At 41.9% G+C, this 21,818-nt stretch overlaps 1 protein-coding gene across 4 annotated transcripts in view; it reads right to left on the bottom strand.

Annotated features, from left to right (window-relative positions):
- The window catches only part of STAT3 (signal transducer and activator of transcription 3), a 75,743-nt gene that overhangs the window by 25,666 nt on the left and 28,259 nt on the right, over window positions 1-21,818 (bottom strand). For all 4 annotated transcript variants that reach the window (XM_086357658.1, XM_086357660.1, XM_086357659.1 and 1 more), the window contains exons 2-4: window positions 6,883-7,033; window positions 5,163-5,307; window positions 4,483-4,581 (exon numbers count right to left, since the gene is read on the bottom strand). In XM_086357658.1, coding sequence (XP_086213784.1) covers window positions 4,483-4,581; window positions 5,163-5,307; window positions 6,883-7,010 — 372 coding nt within the window. In that variant the 5' untranslated portion in view covers window positions 7,011-7,033. The remainder of the gene's footprint in view (window positions 1-4,482; window positions 4,582-5,162; window positions 5,308-6,882; window positions 7,034-21,818) is intronic.

Genomic DNA, 21,818 nt, shown 5'->3' with positions numbered 1-21,818 from the left:
TGGGGTTCACATACAGGCAGTCTGGCCCCAAGTCCCCTGTGGTAAAACTGCTCTTCTGAGGCCAAACTGAGGCATGACTAACTAGATTTTCATGATGTGGCCCTCTGACCACCTTATCTTCCTTTACCCAGTCAGATGCTGAACTTTCTACACTTCTACCAAGAATACATATGCTTCAGATTCCCTGTTTGAACATGATCATCTTTCTGCCTACAGTGTGTTCTCTTTACCATTTGCCTGATGCTCATCTGATAAGCTTTGAGTCTCAGCTCAAACATGACCTCTCCTTTCTCCTCGATGCCTTCTCTGATATTCTCAATTAGACTTAGATATTCTTTCTTCTTTGTTCCTGCTATATTTTTGTCTTTTTTTTTTTTTTAATTATTCATTTGGCTGTGCCTGTTCTTAGCTGCCAGGTGGCGCTGGTGGTAAAGAACCTGCCTGCCAAAGCAGGAGATGTGAGATGCAGGTTTGATCCCTGGGTCGGGAAGATTCCCTGGAGAGGAGGCACAGCAACCCACTCCAGTGTTCTTGCCTGAGAATCCCATGGACAGAGGAGCCTGGTGGGCCACAGGGTCACAAAGAGTAGGACACGACTGAAGCGACTTGGCACACGGCATGGTCTCAGTTGCAGCACGCTGGATCTTTTTGTTGTTGTACACAAACATTCAGTTGCAGTATGTGGGATCTAGGGCCCTGATGAGGGGTTGAACTCGGGCCCCCTGCATTGGGAGCTTAGAGTCTTAGCCACTGGATCACCAGGGAAGTCCCTGTTTTTGTCTTTGAAAAGAAAAAAAAATGCACACTCATGTTCACAGCAGCATTACTCACAATAGCCAAAAGGCAGAAGCTGCCCAAGTGTCCACTGACACTTGGATAAAGATGAATGGATAAACACAATGTGATATAACCACACAGTGAATAGTATTCATCCTTTGAAAGGAAGGGAATTCTGGATAAATATGCTACAGCATGGATAAACCTTAAGGATGTTATGCTAAGAGAAAGCACACGTGGTATGTTACCACTTAAATGAGGTACCTAAAACAGACAAATTCATAGAGATGTCACTTTGCCAACAAAGGTCTGTATAGTCAAAGCTATGGTTATTCCAGTAGTCATGCAGGGATGTGAGAGTTGGACCATAAAGAAGGTTGAGTGCCAAAGAATTGATGCTTTTGAACTGTGGTGCTGGAGAAGACTCTTGAGAGCCCCTTGAATAGCCAGGAGATTAAACCAGTCAATCCTAAAGGAAGTCAACCCTGAATTGGAAGGACTGATGATGACGCTCCAATACTTTGGCTACCTGATGTGAAGAGCTGACTTGTTGGAAAAGACCCTGATGCTGGGAAAGATTGAAGGTGGGAGGAGAAGAGGGCAGTAGAGGATGAGATGGCTGGACAGTATCACCAACTCAGTGGACGTGAGTTTGAGCAAATTCCGGGAGGCAGAGACGGACACAGAAGCCTGGCATGCTGCAGTCCACGGGGTCGTAAAGAGTCGGACACGACTTAGCAGCTGAACAACAACAACAAAGAATAGTCAAATTCATAGAGACAGAAAGTAGAATGGTGATGCCAGGGGAATGAGCTGTTATTGTTTAATAGGTACAGAGTTTTAATTTTGCAAGATGAACAAATTTCTCGAGAAGTACAACAATGTGATGAACTTAACACTAATGAAACTGTACATTTAAAAATGGTTAAGAAGGTAAATTTCATGTTGTGTATATGCTACCATAATTTTTTTTAAAGAAGGGATAAAGAAAAAAAATTCCTCAATTAGAGGTTATTAAAGAAAACACCTCAGGGGAATTTCCTGGTAGTCCAGTGGTTAGGACTCTGTGCCTTCTCTGCAGAGGGTGTGGGTTCAATCCCTGGTTGGGGAAATAAAATCCCACAGGCAGCATGGCCAAAAAAACCAACCAATCAGCCAAATAAACAAAAAAACCCTCAGGGAAAATAAGAAAGTCTCCTGTAACCAACAATATCAATGCTTTGGCACATATCTTTCTGGGGCTTCCCAGGTGGCTCAGCGGTAAAGAATCTGTCTGTCAATGTAGGAGAGGCGGGTTTGATCCCCGGGTCAGGATGATCCTCTAGAGAAAGAAATGGCAACACACTCCAGTTTTCTTGCCTAGGAAATCCCACGGACAGAGGAACCTGGCGGGCCTACAGTTCATGGGGTTATAATAACAAATATATCCTTCCAGACATTTTTTCACATGTATCAATAACATATGCATATCGTATAATTTGTTTTTCCTATTATGAAGCTGATCTTCCATTACATCTTCATGTAATGAAATATTATTGTTACTATTTATGAGATCTACTGATTCTTAAAATATTTACCTTGAACACAATCATCTTTCTGAACTCTCGTTAGTTCTAATAGTTGTGTTGTTTTGTTTCATTTAAAGTTTGTCTCTTACTTTCCAACATTTACTCTCCCTTTTTCTGTCTTATTACATTGGCTTGATCTTTCAGAAAAATATCAGTGGCAAGAGGCATCCTCAATCTTGTAACTATTTTAACAATATTACTTTAGTGTTTCACCACTGTGTATCATATTTCTGACAAATTTTTTTTTGTTTATTTCTTTACTTTTTAAAATCTAGAATGGACACTAAATTTTGTCATCTAACAAAAATACAATTTTTCTTCTCTAATTTACTAATTTAATGAATTACATTAACAGACTCCCTAAAAAAATCCTAACCAGTTTAAATTTACTCTTTTAGGTTTTGATATTAGCATTATTTCAACCTCATAAAATAACCTTTATTTACACTGTAGTTTAGGTCTTGATATTAGCATTATTTCAATCTCATCTCTTTTTCTCCTGCACTTTGGAGGAGTTAAATGATAATGGAACAATTTGTACCACAAAGGTTTGTTAAAACTTCTAAACTTTCTGGCCTTTTGGCTTTTTTGCTGGGATACAGAGTGTAATTTTTTTTAAGTCTTTTTCAATATATTTTTTATGGCTAAATCAACTTTTTTCACCTTTTTAAATATATTTTAATAATTTGTATATCTTTCATTAGCTTCCCAGGTGGCGCTAGTGGTAAAGAACCCACCTCCAATGAAGGAGGCATAGGAGAGAATTCAACCCCTGGGTCAGGATGATCCCCTGGAGGGGGGCATAGCAACCTACTCTAGTATTCTTGCCTAGAAAATCCACTGCATTATAAAATTTGATTTTCTGTTTCACACCACAACCTCCTCTAGAGCAGAGGGTCATAACAACTAGCACACAGTAGGACACACATAGATATATAATAGATTAGATGATCTAGTACTCTTGCCTGGAAAATCCCATGGATGGAGGAACCTGGTAGGCTGCAGTCCATGGGATCGCTAAGAGTTGGACACGACTGAGCGACTTCACTTTCACTTTTCACTTTCGTGCATCGGAGAAGGAAATGGCAACCCGCTCCAGTGTTCTTGCCTGGAGAATCCCAGGGACGGGGGAGCCTGATGGGTTGCCGTCTATGGCGTCGCACAGAGTTGGACATGACTGAAGCAACTTACCAGCAGCAGCAGCAGCAGACAGATGGATATGACTATCATATATCAATATGTGGTCCCTCAATGGGCCTGTAGGGTCATATAATCTCTATTCCCTAAATTAACTGTATCTTTAGTTCTAGGGAGGTTATTCTCAAACTTAACAACAAAGAGAAATACATATGAACCTGAATGACTCAATCCCAAACCAGCCCCAAGGTGGCTCCCAAGAATAGTCCATTGTCATTCTTCCTGGTGCAAGTGTGAACAGTTACAGCGTTTGGGGAAAGTAACCCAGAACTATCTGTAAAATTTTATATATTTTACACACACACGCTCCTTGATCTCACAATCCCACGCCTAGAAATCTGCAGTAGAGAAAACACAGCATAAATATATATAGGGAGGTACTGCACTAGTGTTTTTCATGGAGGTGAAAAAAAACAGAATGAAATGAAGTCTATTGAAGGGACAATAATAAATTATGTACTATAGAATATGTAGCAAATATGTACTACAGAATATTATGCAGCAAATAAAGTGAGTTAGCTTTAATCTGCTTGACTTAGAAGGATTTGCATGACGTAATTAAAAGAATGCAAGATGTGGAGAAGTAAACCAATTTAAATATCATGTGTGTGGTGTGTTTTCTATAGTTTATAGGAGCCTGGAGACAGTTATGAAAGGATATATTCCAGACTATTAATGTTGGTTTCCTGGGAAGACAAAATGGACAGAGGACCCAGTGACCTTTCAGTTCTTCTTAAAACTTTCTTCCTTGTAATTTTCTGTAATGTTTTATTAAATAAAGTCTTTCTTAAAAAGGAGAATGCATTTTATATGCTGAGAAAGTTATTTTTACTGTACAAAACCCCCAAACACCCACTACTCTGGAGGTCAAAAAGCAAGGACATCTTCGTACACACGAAGAAAGCACATGTCAACAGCGTTTGTTTCTTCCCAGGCTCACCTGGGCTGCAGTGGCTGCAGTTTGGAGGAGGCGGGACTCTTCCCACAGGCAACGGGCCACAATTCGGGCAATCTCCATTGGCTTCTCAAGGTATCTGCTCTGTAAGTGGGGAGACAAAGAGAATGAAAAGCAGCAGCAGACTCAGGAGATGTGGACTGAACTTTGCTAACTTAAAGCTAACTTCCTCATAAACTAGGGAAAGTGTTACATTTACTCCATGGAACCACAGAGCATCAGAGCCCAGCTACAGTCAGTAGGAGAAGAAGTGACGAAGAGAAGAAGAAAGGCAGTCACAGTGAGCAGTACTGCAGTGAGAGTAGGCTTGGTTGTCTGTCTTTGGACAGTGAGTTATCCTGGTCTTAAAGGGGGGTGACTGACTTTGTCAAGGAGTATCCAACTATGGTGTCCAAGCCTTTGACACTGAAAAGTAAGAGCCATCTTCCTAGTCATCTGAACTTGTTACAATCATGTTATTAGCATACTAACATAATTAACATAAAAATCACATTATTATTTCAATGAACCAACCAAGTAAATTTCAAGCAATAATACTCAAAGGGCTGGTAACTTCTCCTTGGATTTAAAGTACAAGATAGGTTATTAATTAATCAAGTGAGAAAGAAACATTTTCAGGAAAGAAAGCTAAAACCCTTCTCTGCAGGTTCAGTTTCTCATCACACCTGAAGGAACTGCTTGATTCTTCGCAAATTGTGCTGATAGAGAACATTGGACTCTTGCAGGAAGCGGCTATACTGTTGGTCAATTTCTCCCAAGAGATTATGAAACACCAAAGTCGCATGTGATTCTTTGCTGGCCGCGTATGCCCTAGAAAAAGGAAGATAAAGACAAAGAATGATTCTGAAACCTACACGCTCACACACGCACAGGCATGCACTCGAAATCACCATCAAGAAGGAGGGAAAAACAAGGCAAACCTGATGCTTTAACCCACTCATCATTTTAGATGCATCTTACTCAGCAATCATAAATTAATTGATTTTAAAATTACCAGCAATTATTTTGGATACTATTAAGCGAATGTCATAGCTCTATATTATCAAATTTTGAATGATCAGATACACTGTTTTCCTTTAAATTCTCAGTCAACTCTATGGTCGGATTTTCAGTAGCAAATCACCAATCCCAGATTAGGATGGCCTATTTCCAACATCTCTGAATTACCTCCCTGGCCCCTCATCAAATACTGGAAAAATTAGGTCATGGGCCTGAATTAAACCAAAATTAAAAGGTGGATCTGAAAACTTGAAAGTGAAGGGAAGAGTTGCTGGGCTTCTGTACCACTATCTTCTCTATGACCAAGTGTTAGTCCTCCAGTTGTGTCCAGCTCTTGCGATCCCGCAGACTGTAGCCTGCTAGGCTCCTCTGTCCATGGAATTCTCCAGGCGAGAATACTAGAGTGGGTTGCCATTTCCTTCTCCAGGTGATATTCCTGACCCAGGGATACGAACCCAGGTCTCCTGCATTGCAGGCGGTTTCTTTACCATCTAAGCCACCAGGGAACCCCTATCTCCTCTATGACTGAGTCTGTTTCTCTAACTCTGTATCTCTTTTCTTTAATGAAAGAGGAATCAGAAGTACAAACCCAAACCTTTTTTTATCCATGACAAAATTCTCATTCAGATTAAAAAAAATATATCTGTAGCATGTCCCTGAAGCATCAGAACACGCAGAGAATCTCATCAAGCAAATGAAATTAAAATGGGTTTCCCTGGTGGCTCAGATGGTAGAGAATCTGCCTGGAATGCGGGAGGCTTGAGTTCAACCCCTGGGTCGGGAAGATCCCCTGGAGAAGGGAATGGTAATCCACTCCAGTATTCTTGCCTGGCGAATTCCATGGACAGAGGAGCCTGGCGGGCTACAGCCCATGTGGTCAGAGAGTCAGACACGACTGAACCAGTAACACTTTTTACTTTCAATTTCACATCTCGCGAAGAACTGATTCATTTGAAAAGACCCTGATGCTGGGAAAGATTGAAGGCAGGAGGAGAAGGGGACAACAGAGGATGAGATGGTTGGATGCAATCACCGACTCAACAGACATGAGTTTGAGTAAACTCCGGGAGTTGGTGATGGACAGGGAGGCCTGGGGTGCTGTAGTCCATGGGGTCACAAAGAGTTGGACATGACTGAGCGACTGAACTGAACCATCAAGCAAGATGTTTCAGTGTGCCAAAAGACAGCTGTCCAGATGCCCTTCTAATGTAAAAATGCTTTTCAGGACTAAAATGACCTCTTTACTTTCCAATCTTTTTTGCCCCGTCACTTGCAACTATAAGCTTTAAGATGAAATAGTTAGCAAAGAGTTAAGTTAGAGCAGATCATGTCTCTTGACTCAAACTAACACTTAGCAATTTGGGGAGTTTATTGAGAAGGACTTACCAATCTTGACTCTCAATCCAAGGGGCCAGAAACTGCCGTAGCTCCATGGGGAAGCTGTCACTGTACAGCTGATGGAGCTGCTCCAAGTACCGTGTGTCCAGCTGCTGGAGCTGATTCCATTGGGCCATTCTGCTGGAATCAGGGGTCACAACTGCAAACCAAAGGTTCATATGGTCACTACCAGCCCAGTAAGAGGAAATGACTATCCAACATAGGGCTCAGGTCTATGATTAGGGATAAAAGGTGCTGTGGAAAGGCTCTCTCTTGCTCCACCCAGTTTAGAACAATACATGTGCATTCAAATCTCTACCCCTGGGGCCACATCACAGCTTCTTTCTTCTAAACCAAGATGACAATGTGGGCATGGTGCCAAGTTCTAGAACCCATTATCTCCCAGAGGTATGTGAAGTTGAGAAACTACTTCACTTCCAGATTTCATTTCTTCCTCTTATTACACAGAGATTATAATTCCCAGCTCTCTGGGCTACTGAAATAATATTTCTAGAGCATCCAGCTCAGTGCTCAGCACACAATAGATGCTCAACAGATAGGAGTTCCTTTCTTTCCACTTGCCACTCCTTTTAGGCGGACTGGGAAATATGAACACAGTAAACCTGAACTAAGACCAAAACGTGGGATGTGGGTGTTCAGCGAGGACAGAGAGCTAATTCCAAGGCTACGGATTTAGAAACTACCACACTGTTAATCAGTTATACTCCAATATAAAATAAAATGTTAAAAAGGACTACAGATTTAAACCTACAAGCAAGGATCTGCCTGGGGTTCTCCCACTCAAAAAAGAGTAATTTTGTTTTTAAAATTTCTCAGTCTGGGATGAGAAAGAAGAGAAGCTAAAGACAAGGCATTCGAGTTGTCCCCAGGTTCATGATTACCCCAGAGAAATGTTCAGGAAGGAGAAGGCAAGCCAGCTAACCACCTTAAATCCTCTTTCTGAATAGCTTGGGTCACTGAAACAGCAATAGAGACCAAGTAATCTTAAGAACTGGGGTTCCCGGGTGGCTCAGATGGTAAAGAATCAGCCTGCAATGCAGGAGATCTGGGTTTGACCTCTGGGTTGGGAAGATTCCCTGGAGAAGGGAATGGCTAGCCACTCCAGTATTCTTGCCTGGAGAATTCCAAGGACAGAGGAGCCTGGTGGGCTACAGTCCATGGGGTTGCAAAGAGCTGGACACGACTGAGCGGCTAACGTAACAACAACAATCTTAAGAAGCTGTAAAGGGTAACTACAAGCAGTAGCCAAAGACTAAGGTATGTATAGATCAGAGTATATTGACATGGTTCTCTGGGACAGTGAGAACATTTACTGAGAGATAGAATATACACAAATACATATATAGAGTGATTTCTCAGAGAAGGCATGAAGAAGCACCTAATTACTGGTCCTTTCATAAAAAGAACTGGGCGGGACTTCGCTTGTGGGCCAGTGGTTAAGGGTCCGCCTGCCAATGCAGTCGACACGGGTTCGATCTCTGGTCTGGGAAGATTCCACACGCCAAGGAGCAACTCAAGCTGAACAAATCCAAATTATAGAATTCCAGAGAGCTGTGCTGCTGTTCTCCTCCCCTTTCTTGGGGGGACAGATGCAGCAGACCCCCTTGCTACTACAAAGATAATGTCAATGGATCAAGCTTTCAAGCATATATTCAGGAGAGCAGAGGCTGGCCCCACCCAGCAGTCTTTACATTGAACAAATAACTATCTAAGGCAGCATTATCCAATGAAATGTAATGCAAGCCACATAGGTGATCTTAAATATTCTAGGGGCCATATTTTAAAAAGTAAAAAGAAACAAGTAAAATTAACTTTAAAAATACATTTTCCTTAACCTAAGTCATCCAAAATGTTAGCACCTTAACGTGTGATCATACAAAAATTATTCATGAGATACATTACATTCTTCTTTTCACACAAAGTTTTCTAAACCCAATGTGTGCTTTACACTTACACCACAGATCTAAGGTATTTCCCTGCTTAACTACCAAAGGCTTAAGTTCCACTAGTGAAAACTTCGGTAAAGCAAAGAAATGAGAATGTCAGAATGAGGTACTTGCCCCAATCAGGCTAATTCTTTTTAATAAATAAGCTAAATCTTCCAACAATGTTAGAGGGGAATAAGTTAAGTTTTCTCATTGCTTGGGATTTAAAAAAAAAAAACCAATATCTGAAGCACGTCTTGAACATTTTCAGCTACCACTCCTTTGCAGTCTCCCCCGCCCACTACCCCCCGTCCAAGCATTGCTCACCCCCACACAGTACCAGTGCAATGCTACCTGGGCAGTAATACATGTGTGCGAAACAGCGAGGAAGCGCATGCTACTGCTGAAGCACTGTGACCATGCTGAGTTTTACTCTCAATAGGAAATCAAAGGCCTACAACCACTATGGACAACAGTATGCAGGTTCCCTAAAAAAATTAAAAATAGAACTATCATATGATCCAGTAATCTCACTCCTGGCCATATACCCAGAGAAAATCTTTACTTCAAAAAGATACACACACCCCAGTGTTCACTCCTGCACTATTTACAACAGCCAAGACATGGAAGCAACCTAAATGTCCATCAACAGAGGAATGGATAAAGAAAAGGTGGCATTTGTGTGCAATACACGCACGCACACACACACAATGGAATACAACTCAGCCATAAAAAGGATGAAATAATGCCATTTGCAGCGACATGGAGGGACCTAGAGATTACCATACCAAGTGAAGTCAGACAGAAAAGACAAATATCATATGATATCACTCATGTGGAATTTACCTTTAAAACAATGATACAAATGAGCTTATTTACAAAACAGAAAGACTCACAGATTTCAAAAACAAACATGGTTACCAAAAAGCAAATGTGGATGAGAGGGATAAATTAGGAGTTTATGATTAACACACACACACTACTATATATAAAATAGATAACCAACAAGGACCTACTGTATAGCACAGGGAACTCTACTCAATATTCTGTAATAACCTATATGGGAAAAGGATCTGAAAAAGAATGAATATATACATATGTATAACTGAATCAATGAGCTGAAACTAACACAAAGTTGTAAGTCAACTATATTCCAATAAAATTAAAAAAAGAAAAAAAAATCAAAGGCCATTAGAACACTCTTATAATATTCACATTAGGACCAAATTAAAATCTGCCTGCTGCTGCTACTGCTGCTGCCAAGTCGCTTCAGTCATGTCTGACTCTGTGCGACCCCATAGACGGCAGCCCACCAGGCTCCACTGTCCCTGGGATTCTCCAGGCAAGAATGCTGGAGTGGGTTGCCATTTCCCTCTCCAATGCATGGAAGTGAAGTCAGTCATGCCTCCTAGGCTAAAAGCATCAGGATCTGCCCTATATTTCTCAGGACATGATTTGCATAGAAATCTGTGTAATATGCCAATTTATATAGATTTCTGTCTCATGTGAATGTCAAAACTGTAGATCTACATAATTCAATATAGCAGTCAGTAGCCGTATGTGGTTACTGAGCACTTGAAAATGTGGCTCATTTCAAACCAGACAGGCTGTAAAATACACATTGAATTTTGAAGACTCAGTACAAAAATAAAAGTAAAATATCTCATTAATACAGAAATGTTAATATTCTAGATATACTGGATTAAGTTTTACTATCTTTTTTTTTTTTTCCTTTTTGGTTGCTCCACATGGCTTGCAGGATCTTAGTTCCCAGATCAAACCCAAGCTCCCTTCAGCGAAAGCACTGAGTCCTAACCATGGGACCACCAGGGAAGTCCCTAAATAAAATACACCATTAAGATGAATTTTATTTATTTCTTCTTACTTCTTTTACTGTGGCTACTAGAAACTTTAACACTACATATGTGACTTATATTCTATTTTTGCTGGACACTACTGCAGATTATGTAATCCAAAAGCTGTGGTTCTAATAAAGTACTTAAAGAAATAGACACCTTTTCATAATAAACTCTTGTGTTATAAGTCAGTTAAAAAATAAACTAACTGCTGATCGTGTATACAAATACAAAGCCATTACAGTCTGATCCTTGAAGGTCCAAATTAAAACTGTGAAGCAACATCCCACTATCCCTACTCACTTCTGGATTAACCATGGAGTCAGGGCTTCCCTGGTGGCTCTGATAGTAAAGAATCTGCCTGCAATGCAGGAGACTGGGATTTGATCCCTGAGTCAGGAAGATCCCCTGAGGAAGGGAATGGCTACCCACGCCGATATTCTTGCCTGGAGAATTCTGTGGACAGAGGAAGGAGCCTGGCGGGTTACAGTCCATGGGGTTGCATAGAGTCAGAGTTGACTAAGTTTCACTTTTTCACTTTCATGCCTGAGTAGTTGCATTTTCAAACTCTTACATCATTAAAAAATTACAAATTGTTGAAAGTTTGCCAATTCATTTCTAATTCATTACTCAGAAGGTTTTTGTTGCTGTTGTTGTTTGGGTTTTAGTTAGTGCTCAGTTCACTTCAGTTCAATCGTTCAGTCATATCCGACTCTTTGCGACCCCATGGACTGCCCCATGCCAGGCCTCCCTGTCTATCACCAACTCCTGGAGTTTACTCCAACTCATGTCTATTGAGTCAGCGATGCCATCCAACCATCTCATCCTCTGTCATCTCCTCGTCCTCCCTTCTCCTCCCTCTTTCAATCTTTCCCAGCATCAGGGTCTTTTCAAATGAGTCAGCTCTTCGTATCAGGTGGCCAAAGTACTGGAGTTTCAGCTTCAACATCAGTCCTTCCAATGAATATTCAGGACTGATTTCCGTTAGGATGGACTGGTTGGATCTCCCTGTAGTCCAAGGGACTCTCAAGAGTCTTCTCCAACACCACAGTTCAAAAGCATCAATTCTTCAGCGCTCAGCTCTCTTTATAGTCCAACTCTCACATCCATACATGACTAGCGGAAAAACCATAGCCTTGACTAGACGGACCTTTGTTGGCAAAGTAATGTCTCTGCTTTTAATATGCTGTCTAGGTTGCTCATAACTTTCCGTCTAAGGAGTAAGCATCTTTTAATTTCATGGCTGCAGTCACCATCTGCAGTGGTTTTAGTGCCAGTTAGTACAATAATTGGGCTATTTCTTAAACCAGACACGAGCTAACAATATTGTATTTTCCATAAAATTAAAAGACCAAAAATGAGTAATGTTATGTTCTATGTCTCAGTCTAATCACTGTAGGTAATAGTGTATTAGCTCTCTTACATTAAAAAAAAAAAATCATTCTAAATGAAAGCCAAGGAACAGATAGTATTTTCAGCAAAGGGTCAAACAGTGATTTCCTTATCAGCTGCTTAGCTACTAACCATATTTAACTAATAGGAGCCACAGGCCAACTGTTCTTCATAACTGTGGATCCTCAATGGATCATTAGTCGGGACTTTCCTGCCGGTCCAGTGGTTAAGAATCTGCATTCTAATGCAGGGGACTCGGGTTTGAGCCCTGGGGCAACTGAGCCCTCAAGCTGCAACTAGAGAGAAGCCCACACACCTCAACAAGACAACCACGTGCCATAACTAAGACCTGATGCAACCAAATAAATGTTATATAAAGAGAGAGATCATTAGCCAAATTGTCTAGGAAACCACTGCCAATTAGCTTTGTGGTAACTGTCTTAACTGCAAAAAAATTTTTTTCAAGTCCACTTTATTTCACAATTTCAATTCTGCTTTTCAAATCGCAAGTTAATCTGAAGGACTTCACTAAATTTTAGCTAAAATATTTATCTATGGAATGATTCTAAGTCTAATTCTAAACGTGACTTAGAAACCACTTTCACTGAACCCCGAACAGAGAGAGAAATTTGCACAACAATGTGAGTGCCCAGTACCACTCCGAGAGAAGGCAATTCATTCCATACAGTGGCTGGCTTAGGGCAATACAGTCTCTAATTCTCTTCAGGTGTGTTTCTTTTTTTTTTTTCTTTTTTTTTTTCAGGTGTGTTTAAAAAAAAAAAACAAAAAAACACATTTATTTATTTGGCTGCGTTGAGTCTCAGTTGTGGCACAAGGGATCTTTAGTTGCAAGGGCATGTGGGGTCTAGTTCCCTGGCCAGGAATCAAACCCAGGCCCCCCAGCACTGACAGGATGGAGTCTTAGCCATGGGACCACCAGAGAAGCCCCTCTCCAGGACTTAACTCTGTTTAAGGTTCACATATATCAAATGTTAGCAGATAAAGGAAAGGTAAGTTTGATCCTGTTTTCTATAACTGAAGAGAAAAGAACAATAAAAATGAAACAGCAAGTCACCAAAGACTTTCTGGACTTTTCAAAACAGGAATTTCTCAGCCTCTTGGGGATAATTTACCAACAACAAGTCAAAAGGCAAACAACTACTGTCTAATGGGGAACTTACTACTGTAAAGATCACTGAAAAGATTCATCCGCTAAGTCACAGTTTTCATTTACGTACTTCGATCTAAAGAAACCAAGGGATGTACTGAGAACCACAAGTCAGGACCACTTAAAAAAGGCTTCATTACATCATTTCATAAAATATATTTTTAAAATTAACACCTGTTCTTTGCATCCATGACCAGTGGATTTACGACAAGGGGTGAGTGAACCGGGGTGAAAGTGAGGAGAGGGAGGAAAACCAGGTGTCCACAAACATCCAGAACATAAAGAGATCTAAAGATAGTTTCTGTTCCACCTTGCAGTGCGTCACAAGATTTTTCTTTGGATGTTAGCCATACTCTATAGTAGAAATACCTACCTTTAAAACAACATATTTATTCATACTTGTATTTTATCTGTTGTCTACACTAAGCTCCTCTTTGCTGTCAGGAAAGGCCCAGTGACTAAGGCAACCCAAGTAAAAGTAACATATAAATGGTACTACGGAGAAGGCAATGAGAATCTACTCCAGTACTCTTGCCTGGAAAGTCCCATGGACGGAGGAGCCTGGTGGGCTGCAGTCCATGGGGTCGCGAAGAGTCAGACACAATTGAAATGACTTAGCAGCAGCAGCAAATGGTACTAAGGTCTACAGAAACCAGTCCTTTTGAGAAGACATTTTTACAAGACTATAAAAGTAATTATGTTGGGACTTTTCTGGTAGACCAGTAGTTAAGACTTTATACTTCCAATGCAGGCGGCATGGGTTCGACCTCTGACTAGGGAACTAAGATTCCACGTGCTGCATGGTGTGACCAAAAAAATAAAATAAAAATAATTCAAAATAAGTACAGTTGGATAGTAAATACGTGATTTCGTTGCTTACAAATCCAAACAGTTCCTTTATAAAGTTTAAGACTAGATGTTGGGGACTTCCCCAGTGGCACAGTGAATAAGAATCTGCCTGCCAATGCAGAGAACATGAGTTCGATCCCCGACCCAGGAAGATCCCACATGCTGCAGAGCAACTAAGCCTGTGTGTCATAATTACCAAGTCTGCAGTCTACAGCCTGGGAGCTGAAACTGCTGAGCCTGTGTGCTGCAAATACTGAAGTCTGTGAGCCCTCGAGCCCGTGCTCTGCAACGAGAAGCCCAAGCATGGCAAGGAAGAGTAGCCCCCACTTGCTATAACTACAGAAAGCCTGTGAGCAGCAACGACCCAGCACAACAAAGAATAATAAACTAATTTTTTTTAAAAAAAGACTAGACATTTGCCTTCACAATAAGGTGTCTATACAGACACCCAGCTTTGGTTTCCTAAAAAGACAAAATATTAAACACTTGAGTGCCCAATCTGAACTAACCGCACTGGAATAATCAAATACATTCAATTATAGATAACAATAAAATATTTGTTTTAAAGTTAGAAACCAACACTTCCTTGGGAAAAAAAAGGACCTTGAGATATAAGAGAATTTGAATTATAGTTCCCTACTAATGTGGGCAAAACTGATTATAAGAAAGCAGTACTACTAAATTACTGGGGAGCAGAGCTTGGAGATGGACATGACTGAGTGACTTCACTTTTACTTTTCACTTTCAGGCACTGGAGAAGGAAATGGCAACCCACTCCAGTGTTCTTGCCTGAACAATCCCAGTGATGGAGTGATGGGGGAGCCTGGTGGGCTGCCGTCCATGGGATCGCACAGAGTTGGACACGACTGAAGCGACTTAGCAGCAGCAGCAGAGCTTGGAGAAGTGAGGGAAGTAACAGTTCTAATGACACTCTAAAGAACATGCAACCCCCCAAATTCTACTATCCCTCATTCTTCTTATCCAACTTTATTTATTTTGGCTGTGCTGGGCCTTCCTTGCTGAAACAGGGCTTTCTCTAGCTCAAGCAAGTCGGGGCTGTGGTGTATGGGCTTCTCATTGTGGCGGCTTCTCTCGTTGTGGTTCTTGGGCTCTAGAAAGTGGGCTTCAGTAGTTGCAATGCATGGGCTCAATTGCCACTCAGCAACTAAGCTTAGTTGCTGCTCAGCATGTAGGATCTTCCTGGACCAGGCATCGAACCTGTGTCCCCTGCATTGGTAGGCAGTCTCCAGGGAAGTCCATTATCCCATTTTAATTCGTGGAAAAGTTCAAGACTCTTGTGCTGAGCACAAGATTTTTTTTTCCACTCCAAATCCTGACATGTGTAAGGTCTTATCACTAGCACTACTTTGGTGTAGTTATCTAATTTAAATCCAGAAACTTAGAGAATAAAATATATCAGGTTTACAGTTAAATGTAAGAGGTGGAGACGACCAGGAATGTGAACAGCAAAAAGGAAGGAAAACCCAGTGCCCTGACCCATGAAGGACAATTAGGATGTTAAAAGCAAAACCAAAAGCACTAACGAACGTCTAGTGCTCAAACAGCTACCTTTGAGAAAAGATTCTGAAAACTATGAATTACCAGGGCCTCTTATTATTTCAAATCTAATAGTGCTATGGAAGTAATTTTTTTTTTAATGCAATGTATTCCCCATACTGCATTTGGGATAGGCACCACATGTGATCACAACTATTTCAGGTTAAACAGGAGCAGAACAAACATATTCTCTCTAAACTGAAAGTAACACAACTAGACATGCTTTGTCAATTACTCAATGTGAAGTTTATGGTTAAAGTTGCCTGAGAACAGGTCTGAGCACCAGATAAAAACCACAACAGAGACCAAATTTGAGTGTCACATGGCCTTCCCACTGTCACATGACCCCTCCCCCATCCAGACACGCTCCCCTGAAGCTGTGTGGTGTGAAGCCAAGGACCAAAAGACTTGACCTTGGATGGGCCTGGGTGCCAGCCCTGACAGTCATTTATCAGCTATATGGGAGGAGGGGAACATAATTTGACTACTGAACAGGCTTCTCCTTTAGTAAAATAGGGAAGTAGCCCTCCTTTGAAGGACTGTTATGTAAGTAATAAGAAAATAATGGGGACTTCCCTGGTGGTTCAGTAGTTCAGAGTCTGCCAGCCAGTGCAGGGAACACAGATTTGATCCCTGGCTGGGGAAGATTCCACATGCCTCGGAGCAAATACGCCTGTGTGCCGCAACTAAAAAAGTGACCGCAATGAGTAGCCCATGCACCACAGCTAGCAAATAGCCCCTGCTCACTGCAACTAGAGAAAAGTCCTACATAGCAATGAAGATCCAGCACAGCCAAAAATTAATTAAACGACAAAACAAACAACAACAAAAAATTAACCACCTTATATTTCAGGGGCCACTCTTGCCTTTAAAAAAAAAAAAATTGTATAGCATCCCTCTTGTCTGTGTTGGGTGTACCTCACAGCTGTATTTTTCCTTCCTCTCATGGCATCCCTTTCATCAGCATTTCCTGTGCTAAATCCATTTCCTCAATGCCCTGGGAAAAAGAGATTAAATCATCAGATTGTTGTTTCATTGTTAAGTCGTGTCCCACTCTTTGGGACCCCATGGACTGCAACACACCAGGCTTCCAGTCCTTCACTATCTCTCAGAGTTTGCTTAAACTCCTGTCCTTTGACTTGGTGATGCTATCTAACCATTTCATCCTCTGTCATCACATTCAGTTCAGTTGCTCAGGTGTGTTCGACTCTGCGACCCCATGAATCACAGCACGCCAGGCCTCCCTGTCCATCACCAACTCCCAGAGTTCACCCAAATTCATGTCCATCGAGTCGGTGATGCCATCCAGCCATCTCATCCTCTGTCGTCCCCTTCTCCTCCTGCCCCCAATCCCTCCCAGCATCAGAGTCTTTTCCAATGAGTCAACTCTTCGCATGAGGTGGCCAAAGTACTGGAGTTTCAGCTTCAGTTCAGCATCAGTCCTTTCAATGAACACCCAGGACTGATCTCCTTTAGGATGGACTGGTTGGATCTCCTTGCAGTCCAAGGGACTCTCAAGAGTCTTCTCCAGCACCACAGTTCAAAAGCATCAATTCTTCGGCGCTCAGCCTTCTTCACAGTCCAACTCTCACATCCATACATGACCACTGGAAAAACCAAAGCCTTAACTAAACAGACCTTTGTTGGCAAAGTAATGTCTCTGCTTTTCAATATGCTATCTAGGTTGGTCATACCTTTCCTTCCAAGGAGTAAGCATCTTTTAATTCCATGGCTGCAATCACCATCTGCAGTGACTTTGGAGCCCCAAAAAATAAAGTCTGACACTGTTTCCACTGTTTCCCCATCTATCTGCCATGAAGTGATGGGACCAGACACCATGATCTTAGTTTTCTGAATGTTGTACTTTAAGCCAACTTTTTCCCTCTCCTCTTTCACTTTCATCAAGAGGCTTTTTAGTTCCTCTGCAGTTTCTGCCATAAGGGTGGTGTCATCTGTTTATCTGAGGTTATTGATATTTCTCCCAGCAATCTTGATTCCAGCTTGTGCTTCCTCCAGCCCAGCATTTCTCATGATGTACTCTGCATATAAGTTACATAAGCAGGGTGACAGTATTCAGCCTTGACGTACTCCTTTTCCTATTTGGAACCAGTCTGTTGTTCCATGTCCAGTTCTAACTGTTGCTTCCTGACCTGCATATAGGTTTCTCAAGAGGCAGGTCAGGTGGTCTGGTATTCACATCTCTTTCAGAACTTTCCAAAGTTTATTGTGATCCACACAGTCAAAGGCTTTGGCATAGTCAATAAAGCAGAAATAGATGTTCTTTTGGAACTCTCTTGCTTTTTCCATGATCCAGCGGATGTTGGCAGTTTGATCTCTGGCTCCTCTGCCTTTTCTAAAACCAGCTTGAACATCTGGAAGTTCATGGTTCAGGTACTGCTGAAGCCTGGCTTGGAGAATTTTGAGCATTACTTTACTAGCATGTGAGATGAGGGCAATTGTGCGGTAGTTTGAGTATTCTTTGGCATTGCCTTTTTAGGGACTGGAATGAAAACTGACCTTTTCCAGTCCTGTGGCCACTGCTGAGGTTTCCAAATTTGCTGGCATATTGAGTGCAGCACTTTCACAGCATCATCTTTCAGGAGTTGAAATAGCTCCACTGGAATTCCATCACCCCTACTAGCTTTGTTCATAGTGATGCTTTCTAAGGCCCACTTGACTTCACATTCCAGGATGTCTGGCTCTAGGTGAGTGATAACACCATCGTGATTATCTGGGTCGTGAAGATCTTTTTTGTACAGTTCTTCTGTGTATTCTTGCCACCTCTTCTTAATATCTTCTGCTTCTGTTAGGTCCATACCACTTCTGTCCTTTATCGAGCCCATCTTTGCATGAAGTGTTCCCTTGGTATCTCTAATTTTCTTGAAGAGATCTCTAGTCTTTCCCATTCTGTTGTTTTCCTCTATTTCTGTGCACTGATCACTGAGGAAGGCTTTCTTATCTCTCCTTGCTATTCTTTGGAACTCTGCATTCAGATGCTTATATCTTTCCTTTTCTCCTTTGCTTTTCGCTTCTCTTTTTTTCACAGCTATTTGTAAGGCCTCCTCAGACAGCCATTTTGCTTTTTTGCATTTCTTTTCCATGGGGATGGTCTTGATCCCTGTCTCCTTACAATGTCACGAACCTCTGTCCATAGTTCATCAGACACTCTATCAGATCTAGTCCCTTACATTTATTTCTCACTTCCACTGTATAATCATAAGGGATTTGATTTAGGTCATACCTGAATGGTCTAGTGGTTTTCCCTACTTTCTTCAATTTAAGTCTGAATTTGGCAATAAGGAGTTCATGATCTGAGCCACAGTCAGCTCCCGGTCTTGTTTTTGCTGACTGTATAGAGCTTCTCCATCTTTGGCTGCAAAGAATATAATCAATCTGATTTTGGTGTTGACCATCTGGTGAAGTCCATGTGTAGAGTCTTCTCTTGTGTTGTTGGCAGGGGGTGTTTGCTATGACCAGTGCGTTCTCTTGGCAAAGCTCTATTAGCCGTTGCCCTGCTTCATTCCATACTCCAAGGCCAAATTTGCCTGTTACTCCAGGTGTTCCTGAACTTCCTACTTTTGCATTCTAGTCCCCTATAATGAAAAGGACATCTTTTTTGGGTGTTAGTTCTAAAAGGTCTTGTAGGTCTTCATAGAACTGTTCAGCTTCTTCAGTGTTACTGGTTGGGGCATAGGCTTGGATTACCATGATACTGAATGGTTTGCCTTGGAAACGAACAGAGATCATTCTGTTGTTTTTGAGATTGCATCCAAGTACTGCATTTCGGACTCTCTTGTTGACCATGATGGCTACTCCATTTCTTCTGAGGGATTCCTGCCCGCAGTAGTAGATATAATGGTCACCTGAGTTAAATTCACCCATTCCAGTCCATTTCAGTTCGCTGATTCCTAGAATGTCAACATTCATTCTTGCCCTCTCTTGTTTGACCACTTCCAATTTGCCTTGATTCATGGACCTGACATTCCAGGTTCCTATGCAATATTGCTCTTTACAGCATCAGACCTTGCTTCTATCACCAGTCACATCCACAACTGGGTATTGTTTTTGCTTTGGCTCCATCCCTTCATTCTTTCTGGAGTTATTTCTCCACTGATCTCCAGTAGCATATGCGCACCTACTGACCTGGGGAGCTCCTCTTTCAGTATCCTATCATTTTGCCTTTTCATACCGTTCATGGGGTTCTCAAGGCAAGAAAACTGAAGTGGTTTGCCATTCCCTTCTCCAGCGGACCGCAGTCTGTCAGACCTCTCCACCATGACCCTCCAGTCTTGGGTGGCCCCACAGGGCATGGCTTTGTTTCACTGAGTTAGACAAGGCTGTGGTCTGTGTGATCAGATTTCATCCTCTGTCATCAGATTAGTCCTATTAAATGATAAGCTAACTTTCCCTTCTACATAAAATACATGCATTTTAATGGGTCTTTGTAATGTAGCCTGAGGGAGGGAGTTAGTAATGCAGTGATTTGGTGTAAGTGAAGGGGAAGAAGAGAGGGTTGGGTGGCACCCTGATCAAATATCTCCACACACAGTTCACCCAAGGACAACTCCAGGCCCTAAAAAGACTAAAGGTGGAAACACTAAGTGATATCCAAATGAAAGACAAAGATGAAAAATAAGAACCTTGGTTTAAGAGCAGTCCAAAGAACTAATGATTATTGCTAATATTTATATAGCACCGCCTGCAATGCAGGAGACCCAGGTTTGATCCCTGTGTCAGGAAGATCCCCTGGAGAAGGAAATGGCAACCCTCTCCAGTACTCTTGCCTGGAGAATTCCATGGACGGAGGAGTCTGGTGGGCTACAGTCCATGGGATCGCAAAGAGTCGGACACGACTGTGTGACTAACTTTAACTTTCACTGTGTGCCAGGCACTCTTTGACATATATTTATTTACTCATTTCATCCTCATAATCCTGTGAGATAGACACTATTTTTATACCCATTTTACAGAGGAGGAAAATAAGGCACAGAATTTTAAGTGATTCACCCAAGTTCAGACAGGTAGTAAAGGTATGAAACTGGAACCCCAAACCTACTAAGTCCATTTTCAGAATTCCAGCTCTTAACCACTATGCTACAGTGGGAGTTTCATTGATTTTAAGTCAACCGTGAGTCAATCATAATACGAAGTCAATGTGATCTAATGATATCTTAACAGACATATGTCTGAATAAAAGGATTAATCCAGTTGGCCCATAGTGATATTCTGACTGTATCACAATTTAATGGTGCACTAGAAAACAAACATATTTGAGGAGGGGCAATCAGGGTGTGAGCAGTCCAAGAACATGAACGTTTCACCCGGGAAATAGACTTGGGGAGCAGGAAATAAAGTCAGGACAGAAAAGGATAACTTACGGAATAGTAGCTTTTCAAATACTTGGAGATCTGTACGTAAAAGGATAAGTCACTCCAGAATCAGGATCTGTTTTCCTGTAACATCTACTCCCTGATTCTGCCCTTGGTATGCAGAGGTTCCCCACCCTAGCTGTGTGTTCAGCTGCTCAGTCATATCTGACTCTTTGCGACCCCATGGACTGCAGCCCATCAGGCTCCTCTGTCTATGGGATTCTCCAGGCAAGAATGCTGCTGGTGGTGTGTTAGCGGTCGTTTAGTCCCTTAGTTGTGTCAGATCCTTGGCAGCCCCATGGACTGTAGCCCACCAGGCTCCTTTGTCCATGGAATTCTCCAGGCAAGAATACCGGAGTGGGTTGCCATTTCCTTCTCCCACCCTAGCTGCAGAGCAGAATTATGAGGGCAGATATTTTTGTAAAAATAAAAAATAAAATAGAGATGCCTGGCAACCAAACCAGAAGCCAAATGGGAATTGTCGAGGATGGGAAGGAGCCAGGTTTCAATATTTGAAAGCTCCTCAGATGATGCTAAGGTGTGGCCAGATTGAGAACCTCAGAACAAAAGCAGAGATCAGGGCTCACCCAGCAAGCACATCTCAGTCACCTGAAGGGCTCTGAGACACTAGAGGCTGGTCCTTACTCTGCATGTACTGAATAATCAACCCCAAGGATGGGCTCCAGGCAGCTGTAATGAAGCAGAACCCTGTGGAGACCACATAAGGAAACTATGGCAAGAGATGAGGGTGGAGAGGCTCTTGGCTAAGCCATACAAAGAAACAGGAACTCTTGCCCGAGGGGAATGG

Source organism: Bos grunniens, chromosome 19 (assembly GCF_055505025.1).
Source record: "Bos grunniens cultivar Pamir isolate PY7600 chromosome 19, Bosgru_T2T1.0, whole genome shotgun sequence".
NCBI lineage: Eukaryota > Metazoa > Chordata > Mammalia > Artiodactyla > Bovidae > Bos > Bos grunniens.
Note: the sequence above shows the minus strand (reverse complement) of the source record. Positions and strands in the feature narration are given on the sequence as shown.